The sequence below is a fragment of the Epinephelus moara genome, chromosome 19 (genome assembly GCF_006386435.1).
Source record: "Epinephelus moara isolate mb chromosome 19, YSFRI_EMoa_1.0, whole genome shotgun sequence".
Classification (NCBI taxonomy): Eukaryota; Metazoa; Chordata; class Actinopteri; order Perciformes; family Serranidae; genus Epinephelus; species Epinephelus moara.
The window spans coordinates 22,736,737-22,747,083 of record NC_065524.1 but is presented as its reverse complement, the minus strand read 5'-3'; the positions used below and the strand labels follow the sequence as shown (position 1 = coordinate 22,747,083).

The following is a 10,347-nucleotide window of genomic DNA, read 5'->3' as shown; positions in this document are numbered from 1 at the left end:
TTGAATCCTGGAAGCCCCTGGTGAAGGTTCATGCGCTGGGAGCTCAGTTTCCTCTCCATCGTTCGACTGTCTGCAGGCTTTGGACGGGCTCCGTCACCGTCACCTCCCTCACCTGTCAGGATGTTCATGCATTTGGAGGTTTTCTATTATATTTTCATTCTCCTGGCTCACATGAGGTCGTACTGCTGCTGGTGAGTTTCATATATTTTTTATTTTTATATAAATTTTTGCAGATTTATTTTGTTTCCAAACACAAAATAAAAATGCAAATTGTTCATTTCATTGCAGTGGCACGTGGTGAAATGACTGCAACACATGCATGTATTTTTGTCTGTGTACATTTTCTTGCAAAGCCCTTACTTTATATATTTTTCTCTTACATTTTATTAAATTATTTGAACAATTTTGCATGTAGAAAAAAGTATACTACTTAAGTTTTGGGCTTGCTGGATTTGTTTTATTAATTTCACCACTACCACTTTTTAATAAAGCACCTTTTTATATAAAGAAATAATAAATTGTAACTAACGGCTTTATTAATGGTGAATAAATCATTTACTAATGCTTCATAAATCAGTTGTAAGCCATTATTAAGATCAACTTTTGGGTTGCCAGGTTGTGAAAACTCCCTTCTACCATCTGATGCTTATCTCTAGCAAAGGGCTGCAGAAAAAAATCAATTTATTAACACTTAAAACCGCAGACTTGATCAGTTAAAGCCGTTTAATAATGACTTATTAACACACATAACTACAGACTTGGTGGCTTATTAGAAAGTGAGAGAGCAATGAGCATTTATAAAGTGATTAGCAACATTTATTACCACTTTTTTTCCAAAATAGAACAGTCAATTGGATTTTTCACAACCTGGCAACCCTGAAATTTAAGTAAATAAGTGTTAAAAACATGGCCATTGCCCTCAGTTCTTACATTTCTTGAAACAAATTCAGCAGCATTCTTCACTGAGGTCTTGATGCCCACTGGTGTCACGGTTTAACATGTTACAAGGCGCGCTAATGAGAGATGTTAGCAGAGGAATTTGCGAAGGACACTGAGCTTCCCTGAGTGAATAAGCTGTCTTCTTTTCCAGGTCAGTGAATAATTTCTTGATGACTGGACCCAAGGTAAGCCAACTTTCTTTTGATCTTTTCTTCCCAAAGAGAGAGCGCAAGAGAAAACATGCTTTCTCTGTTGTCCTTGTGATATCTGAACTCGAGTGTACGGACCAACTCTTGTACCTGTGTGTATGCAAAGATGGCCCCTAATGATATATCAGTGATATTCTTGGCCCTTTGTGGTGCTTGTTCCCCCCTCCGTACACTTGACCTTATTCAGGGCCTCTGCGAATCTGCGGGCTGAATGTTTTAAGGGGCGAGGGCAGCCTTTGCTGTAGTGGGTGGTCATCATTAGTGAGCCAGACCCCTGTGAAAGAGGTGGCACTCCATCTCCCCAAAGGCCACTTGAGACATATTAGTTATATTATCGCTCACACAGTGTGAACAAGCCGCAGAGAGGCGGGCGAAAGCCAAGGACAGAGCGTACTGGTTTAAGGGTGCTCAAACAATTCAGCGCATTCACTACAACTGATTGAGTTTAATAAAAAATAGAATAATATTTGAATCAGTTCACATTGTCTTTTTTGTGAAACTGACAATCAGGGTCATCTCAGTGTCCAACACATAAAGGACTTGTTGGTATGTGTTGTCCATTTTGAAATTCTTGGGGAGGAAAGTGGCAAGATATAAACATAAAAGCGACTGAGACTGGTTCACATCACCTTTATTAGTTTTACATATGATTTTGTGAACCCAGAGTGTGTTCAGAAGCACCAGAAATGCTCTCTTGATTTGTCGGATGTGTGGCCGCTGACTGTCTTTAAGTGGCACATGTCTAAACTCTGTGTTCTGGGTCAAGTTTGGGTGATTTATTCCCCTCTGTCACCTAAAAAAATATGTTTATGTAGTATAAATTGGGTTGGATTTATAAGCAACCACTCACATCTTTTGAATTTGTATAATCTAAGGTGGATATATGTCTCAAATCATGCTCTCAGCTGCTTAAATCATGTTGTCGTGGGGAGTCTGTGCACCATTTCACAGGTTTAATATTTCCCCTGTCTCTGCTGCCACAGGCGTACCTGATCTACTCCAGCAGCGTGGCAGCAGGAGCCCAGAGTGGCATAGAAGAGTGCAAATACCAGTTTGCATGGGACCGCTGGAACTGCCCCGAGAGAGCCCTGCAGCTGTCCACGCACAGCAGCCTGCGCAGCGGTAAGTCCAGAGTCCCAAGACACCAGCTCAAACATCCCTGCACTGCAGCCAGGCTGAGAGAGAGAGAGGCTAATGGATTTCCAAAGATGTTTCTAAAGTGTTTTTTGTAATTATGTGCTTCTGTTTCAAGTTATTGTGCTAAAGGGGAGGTTTTTCTTTCTCCCTTTGTGAAATAGAGATGTTTGCTTAGTGGAAACATTCACCACCCTTCGGGATAGTTACAGTGGCCACGGTTTGCTAGAGGCAAAACAAACATGTTAATCCATTTCCCAACATCCCCCAGAATTACCGCCTCTATTTGCAGCTTATGAAAGCAATATACTGAGATTCACAAGACAAAGAGTCAAATGTGTCTGCCAATGCAAAACTGACGTAATTCAGCTAGTGTTTAGAAATGTAGAAGGTTTTATAGTCCTGAGCAGACTATGGGAAAATAACAAAAAACATGTCAAGACATTTTTTACGAAGAAAAAAAAATGCAATATGAAAGGAGAGACAGGCAATTGTGATATGAAATGCCTATTCTACAATGAAGGATCTGTGTGATGAGACAGGCTAGTTAATGAGTCTCTCTGCTGACAGCAAATCGGGAGACGGCGTTCGTTCATGCCATCAGCTCCGCCGGAGTCATGTACACCCTAACCAGGAACTGCAGTCTCGGAGACTTTGACAACTGTGGCTGTGACGACAGCAGGAACGGACAAAGAGGTCAGACAAACACACACATCTGTACTTAAAAATCCACTTTTGAATCAAATAGCACAGATAATTTTAACGTCATTCTTTCAAATTTTTCCCAGGTGGCCATGGTTGGCTCTGGGGCGGCTGCAGTGACAACGTTGGCTTTGGCGAGGCCATCTCCAAACAGTTTGTGGATGCACTGGAGACTGGGCAGGACGCACGGGCAGCCATGAATCTCCACAATAACGAGGCTGGGCGAAAGGTACAGTAGGTGCTCTTAATTCACTCACTTGAGAGATAAGCCGTTGGTACAAGTTGCAGCACAAGTTGATGCCTTGATTTGAGCCATACAGTATTTAAAGTGGGTGGCGGCGTGCTGGAAATTTTGTGAATCTCTCCTGGCCCTCCAACTGATTGCACAGTGTAAAGCACCTTTTGAATCATTTTTCTCCGCTCAGAATTACACTGAGTGTGCCACCCAAGCATCCCTTTCACGTCGCTATAAGTGAGGTGCCACTCGTCCGCAATAATAACAGTGTGTTCGGTGTACCAGAAGGGCCTATTTACCAGTGCTGAATGCCCCTTATGACAATACCTCAACTCGAGAATCTCAGGATCACTGGTGCAAGCTTAATTAGAGATCCTGGGGAGCCAGACATTGCACAGCATTCTGTATTATGCTGCTTTTTAAAATAAGTGTTTAGTTTTATTCTTGCAATAAGGATCCCACATTTATGTTGGTCTTTGTTTGGCCCCAAGGGAGTCTGAGGGGACCACAGGCGTGCAGCTGAAGTGCTCTTTGTTTACGGTGCCTTTGCTCCCCCCTGTTGGGCCCTAGGATCCCCATGGCACCTGGAGCATCATTGTAACAGAAAAAAATGGGGATAGAAAGAGAGAAAAACTCCTTTTTCATTTCTCCACTCAATGGGACTCTCCATTGGGTCTTCACACACTAGAAAACATGTTGATAATGAACATGCTAAATAAATACTCCTATTTCTTCTGGGCGGACAATGGGACTCGATGTGAAACTTTGATTCAGCCTCACCTCAACAGAAAGTTCGTCGCCTCCTCACGGAAAGAAAACGTCCCTTTTCAACCGACAGCTGTTTTGTGTCGGGTAAAGTCAGGAAACACTGAGGACGACAAAGAGGCTCAGCTCTGGACCTTGAAGCTATCATGTCTTTCTTTCAGCGTATTCATCCCTTTTTTTATACTTAACTGGAGAACGTTGAGAGTACAACCAGTTAATTTGACAACACATCAATCAAAAGACAATGGACATCCTGTCTTTTACACACACACACATACTTATATGAGATACGTATGCATAGGCGTAGATTTCGGGGGGAGGCAGGGGACATGTCCCCCTCAATACTTAGAACATTAGCATTTGTCTGCCCCGTTTTGACAAAATTAAATACATCTACACTATAAAACTGATGCAGAAAAGGCACAAACTGGTGCATAAATTTCACCAGAATGCAGGAAATTAAGTGTTTGATGGTCAAAATTTTGTGTCGGAGGACCCCCAAACCTCATATGCCCCCCCCAAATGTTGAAACAAAACCTACACCTTCGTACATATGCACACTCACAACCACAGAATCAATTTCTTTGTCTTGTCTTTTGTATGAAAACAATCTTCAACACACCATTTTAACAATGTTTCTCTGTGTCCTCAGGCTGTGAAGGGGACCATGCAGAGGACATGTAAGTGCCACGGCGTGTCAGGAAGCTGCACCACCCAGACCTGCTGGCTGCAGCTGCCAGAGTTCAGGGAGGTGGGGAACTACCTGAAGGAGAAGTACCACAGGGCTCTGAAGGTGGATCTCCTCCGAGGAGCTGGGAACAGCGCGGCCAGCCGGGGGGCCATCGCCGAGACCTTCAGCTCCATCTCTCGTAAGGAGCTGGTCCACCTCGAAGACTCCCCCGATTACTGCCTGGAAAACCGCACCCTTGGCTTGCCGGGCACTGAAGGCCGTGAGTGCCTCAAGAAGGGCAAGAACTTGAGCAAATGGGAGAAACGGAGCTGCAAGAGACTGTGCGGAGAGTGCGGGCTGGCGGTGGAGGAGCGCAAAGCCGAGATGGTGTCGAGCTGCAATTGTAAATTCCACTGGTGCTGCGCGGTGAAGTGTGAGCAGTGCAGGAAGACAGTGACCAAGTACTTTTGTGTAAAGAAAGGAGGTCAGAGGGGAAGGAATGAGAGCGCCAGCAGCCGCCGGAAGAACCTGAGACTGAGGAAGAAGCACTGAGCATCTGAGCATCTATGTGTACCACTGCAGCTCCTGTCAACACCCAAACTGTCTGTGCATGTTCAGATAGTGTGTGTTCTGGACAAAAGCTCAGCAAGCATATAACTTCAGACCATCTTCATTGTCTATTTTGTGTAAAAAGTTAAAGACAGTGGGATGTGCACAAAGCCACATGATAGAGAAGTTTACAACTTTGTAGAGTTTTTGGTATAAATGTATTTAAGATATATTTTTATACTTTTTACAATGTTTTCAGGCATTTTAAGAATATTTCTCGGACTGCAAAATTCTCCACAACATGATTTATTTATTTACATAAACCTTGGGATAAAAATTGTTAGTTTTCAAGTGATGATATGACTGTCAAGTGACGGCATGACTAGCTTTTAATATCAAAACTCGCCAAGTTGTATTCTCATGAATGCTTGTGTCTGTTGCCCTAGCAATAATATTCCTATATTTCAACCATCACTGCCAAGCTTTGAATTTCTTTAGAAATATTTTGACATTTTTGGGGACAGTCTGCTCTCCCATCATCTGGCTCGCCCTGACCTTTGCTGCCCTCTTGATGTATTTAATTGTATATAAAATGAAGCACTTTGTACTGTACATTGTTAATTTATTGCACAGCGTTCCCTAGTTTTGCTTTATTGTTAGCTACCTTCATGGTTTGTTTTCTATTAAGATGTAATGAAAGAATAATAAATCCTTCAATCTTATATATAAATCAGCCTGAATCAAGCGTTCATCCTTCTTTACTCTTTGTGGCAGTGATACCTGATGCTTTGCTGTAAACACAACCTTCCTCTCCACATTGTCCACACTGGGGTTAGGATACTCTGGGGCAAACCAACAAGAATAGAAAGCTTTCCAGCGCACTCTTCGTTCCATCACGCCTTTCTCAATTTCGCCTCAACAAATACCTCCCCGTTCTCTCCCTCATCATGGTAATCCTCAAAGAGCCCCCTAACTCCCAAGCGCTTGGAAGTTTCTTTACTGTTTAATACTAGTTTAATTAACTTTGTCCAGACAGAGTAGGGCCGTGGGGGTGGAGGGCATGAGGCAAGTTGCCCTTAAAAATCATCCCGCCTCTAATTTTGTATGCTAATCTCCTTTTTCACGCCGCGCCTCCTTAGGAGTGGGGGAAAGAAATGTTGGGAAAACTTTGGGTTGCCTGTGCAGGGGCTTCCTGCGGCTGTTTTATTTCTGGGCCCACCTATTTGGATCCTTTCACTCCTCTAGGGCCTTCCTTTGCTCGATTTAACAATGAATGCAGAGCTAATCAGCTCTCTCGGAAATGCACCACTGTCGAGGAAGGTAATCCCTTCTTCTCTACTCTCAATGGGCTGTCGCCTTCTAAAGGACTTTGGGAAAAGGCTTTGCACAGATTCACACTGTTCTCTCAAAAGAAGTTAGTTCAAGTATTGTGCCCAAACAAGTGGGTTTTATAAACACATGCTTGCCAGGATACTCACCCCACCTGCAAGTAAGAAGTGCCAGGCCCAGGCAGACTAGCACATGGCAGCCGAAGCCGAAACCCTTCAGACGAGATGGGACATGAAAGAGGAGATTAGAGGTCCCATTGAGAAGGGGGCGTTCATTTCTGCACCTTCCTCCTTTTACTCAATAAAGTGTCAAGGAAACACCTTGTTGACATCTTATTTACCGAATAATGATCATAATCAAAACTCCTCCCTCCCCTGATGACCCCTGTGGGCTGGCTGGATTGCTCTGCCTGGCATGCAGCAAAAACTCTCTCCCCAACAAAAGAACCAGCATACCAAGCTTTTGCCCTACGGCTTTGTGCAAGTTCTGCAATTTACTGCGATAGGGAGTACAACTGGGGCACGCCAAAATGTTCATTCACGGGATTTTGAAGCCAATGCAAAATTATAATTAAGACACGCATTTTGGATTAAACCAAACAAAGCCACTTTAAACTCGTGCAGCATGTACTGACTCTTATTTGGAGTGTGTGAGTCATGCTGTCGAGCACCGGCTCACTCTCTGCAGTAAACCTGCCGACTTAAACCTGCATGTAGAAATATACCGCACAAAGGAAAGCCTGCTGACACAGCAGATGGTTAATGTGTGGGAAAGCTAAGGAGAAAAACACGTTTGGCTGTTTTAATGTTCAGCAGTTTGACACACCTGTGACACTGTTGGCTTATACAGTCGAGATCAGTTGTGCATCAGCAGCGGGGATGAAAGAGCGGGCATTGCTCTAATGGGCAATATATGAAGATAATACTGTGCTTAACCTGGAGACCTAACATCAGGCGGTGGACTGCAGGTTCAACAGAGAGAAGCAAAAAGATCCCAGCTTCAAAGAGAGTAAATTAATGCTTATATTGCACAAAATTGCCACTTACCCTTTAGCCTGCTGCACTATACTTTGGAGACATGTGAGCAACAATGGGCTGCAGTTTGAGGCAAAAACCTGAATTACAGACATAAAAAAACATTCAACGTGTCTGTATCATCAGCATTTTCTCTGTCAGCTTGACTCCAAATGCAAGAAGGGAGGTGAACTAAACGAAGCACCTATTTTAACGGCATGTGAAACAGCACATAATGTCGATCGTGACACGTCATTTCCCAGAGAGTGACACGACCTCCGACAGAAGGGTCTGAACTTCCGTCTCTTGGGCTGGCCCTGCCATGTCCAATTTGGTGTAACACATGAGCCTGAGGTGGCGGAGGGAGAGGGGACACCACAGAGGAAGAGTGGGATTTCAAGCAGAGCCTGAACAATCAATTTAAACTTCTGCAAGGACACCAGAGACTACTGATAGAAATGTGTACAAGTTTACAGTACATGCAGCATTCAAATTAACTAGCAAAATTTGAGTTTTTGAGTGTTTATGTGTTTAAATTAATTTCTCTCAGGTTGCAAGTGATAATGCAATCAATGAAAGATGGGAAAACGACTTATAATGCTTCAGAGAATCTTTGACTAATAGGATTTATGGCTTAGGGGTTCTGGACCTACAACACCTAGAGGGGCGAGGGTCAGTATGAATGTGAGAGAAAGCCAACACAGATGAGTGGGATGTCCACCTCTTCAAACTAAACATCATTATGTCAATTTGTTAGCTACAAGCTCGAGAAACATCCGATGCTTTCCCTCATCAGGAAACTGTCTCACTGTAACAGTATCTCCCCAAAAGGGGAGATGTTTTGACAGCAGTCCATCTGCTAGGGAGAAGGTAGCACTGGTGTGTATGTGTGTGTTGCTATCAGCAGGATTGAGATACGAGCTTCTTGAGGGCTCACCGGGGTGGTCAGTCTCCCGGCTCTATCTGCAAAGAATGGGGAGAGATGAGCATCAGGGGGATCAGCTCAGATCAGCTCACTGATCTGCACAGGAAACACAGAGCATGGGAACCCACCAGGGAGCCCTACACAAGTCCCTGCAGTGGAGATCTGCTGATAAAGCCTGACTCAAGAGAAAACACACACATGTATCAGGTTTAACAAAAAAAAATCAATCAATCAATGTGGCTTTGTAGCTGCCACAAAAAGAGTTAAAATTCAGAGAGACAGTGATCAAAGTGACAGATAAAGTTCAAAACCTGTCTGACACTGAGGAAGCAGAGGGTGACTCCCTCAGCTGATCAGTCCAATGAGCAAGGTACGCCGAGTGCACCACTATCTCATAAAGTGTGATCGCCCACTGATCAATACAGAGGCAGTGATGACCATGGTTAAATATTGTCTCTGGATTTCAAAAGTGTTTGCTCAGTCTTTCATTACCATGTCTTTTCATAGAGAGATGGGGAGAGATAAAGAGCACAGGGACAACATCTCATCCTGTCTGATGAAAGACAGTGTCCTGAAATAAACTTAATCAATGACATCACTCTGCATTATTGCTTCCTACTGTACAGGGCATTGGTAAGACAAGCACTGGTGGAAGAAGTGTGCAGATCTACATTGCTTACCTAAAAAGTACATAAGTATATTCAGCAAAATGCACTTTGTGAAAAGTGCTTATAATGCGGAATGACCCCTCAAGGTGTCATACTATTATATTATTCTACTTTAACATTATAGTCAGAGGTGATCGTAACTATTTCATATAGTTTGGGGTAATTTATCTAAGACCAGTGCTTCCTAGCTGGTGGGTCGTGGTCCAAGAGTTAGCCACATGTCCATTCTAAATAGTCTGCAAGCGACTCGCAAAAGTGTCAAGTTTGTAAAAAATCTGCATTATTTTTAAGCACAGTGGATTTCTGGTACAGAGCTTTTATTTTGAAGTGCTGTTTCCTGCTGTAGAGTGAGGAGTAAAGGACAGCTGCTTGAGACAGACAGCAAACTAGCTCGACGCAAGTATGACACTGAATACATTAAACTGTGTGGACCTTGACTAATGAGTAAGGAGAAATCTGGACCCTGTGGCTGGACCAGTCAGGAACCACTGATCTAAGACAATGCATCAGAAGTAACTTGTCATTATGGCTGTGGAATAAATGTAGCTGAGTTGATGTAAAAAGTACCGTAAGATGGAGATAATTAAGAGAGGTGCAAGCAGCTCAAAACTGTGCTTAAGTACATACTTGAGTGAATCTACTATTATGATTTCAACCCCTGCATGCAGCTCTAACATGCTCAGGGCGCAATGTAATGTTCCCTAGAGCTGGATTTGTTTTCCAATCATTCTGACTTTGAAATAAACATTTAGTATGTGCATTCCCCTGCCAGTTACACTGATTTCTAGATGGTGCAAAAACATCAGTGTTAAAGATGTCATTATGGATGTCTTGCCATCCCAAGGCAGAATAGTGAACTGCAGGTTTGATAACAACCACGAACCCTTGTGGCATGTTAGAGTACTTCCTCTACTTCCTCAATATTTACTTACCAACCAACACCACTGTGTAAATTACAGGTAAGAATCTTGCATTCAAGATGTTACTTTGTGAAAGAAGAAAAGCATGATCAGTAAATGGAAGTATCCAAAGTACTTATCATGTAGAATGGCCACCGTCACTCTTAGAAATAAATGAGCTAACTAGAACCATCTGGGCCTCTTTCAGCGGGTTCTACCTAGAACCCAACATAAAGGGTTATACCTAGGACAATCTGTAAAAAGGTCTATCTAGAACTCACTTTAAGAGGTTCAACATAGTCCTCTGTGC

General features: G+C 43.2%; 1 protein-coding gene across 1 annotated transcript; it reads left to right on the top strand.

Moving 5' to 3' along the window:
- On the top strand, nucleotides 1–5,913 carry wnt8b (wingless-type MMTV integration site family, member 8b). The gene is made up of 6 exons (XM_050071207.1): nucleotides 1–191; nucleotides 1,091–1,124; nucleotides 2,132–2,270; nucleotides 2,853–2,978; nucleotides 3,071–3,213; nucleotides 4,637–5,913. The coding sequence occupies exons 1-6, from the start codon at nucleotides 31–33 to the stop codon at nucleotides 5,204–5,206; spliced, it is 1,173 nt and encodes a 390-aa protein (XP_049927164.1). The 5' UTR covers nucleotides 1–30; the 3' UTR covers nucleotides 5,207–5,913.
- Nucleotides 5,914–10,347: the final 4,434 nt, after the last annotated feature.

Excerpts from the sequence above, each read along its gene's own strand:
- wnt8b (XM_050071207.1), top strand. The coding sequence starts at position 31 with ATGCGCTGGGAGCTCAGTTTCCTCTCCATCGTTCGACTGTCTGCAGGC. Across the intron at positions 1,125-2,131 it reads TCTTGATGACTGGACCCAAG|GCGTACCTGATCTACTCCAG; the intron begins GTAAGCCAACTT and ends CTGCTGCCACAG. Across the intron at positions 2,979-3,070 it reads CAGCAGGAACGGACAAAGAG|GTGGCCATGGTTGGCTCTGG; the intron begins GTCAGACAAACA and ends AATTTTTCCCAG.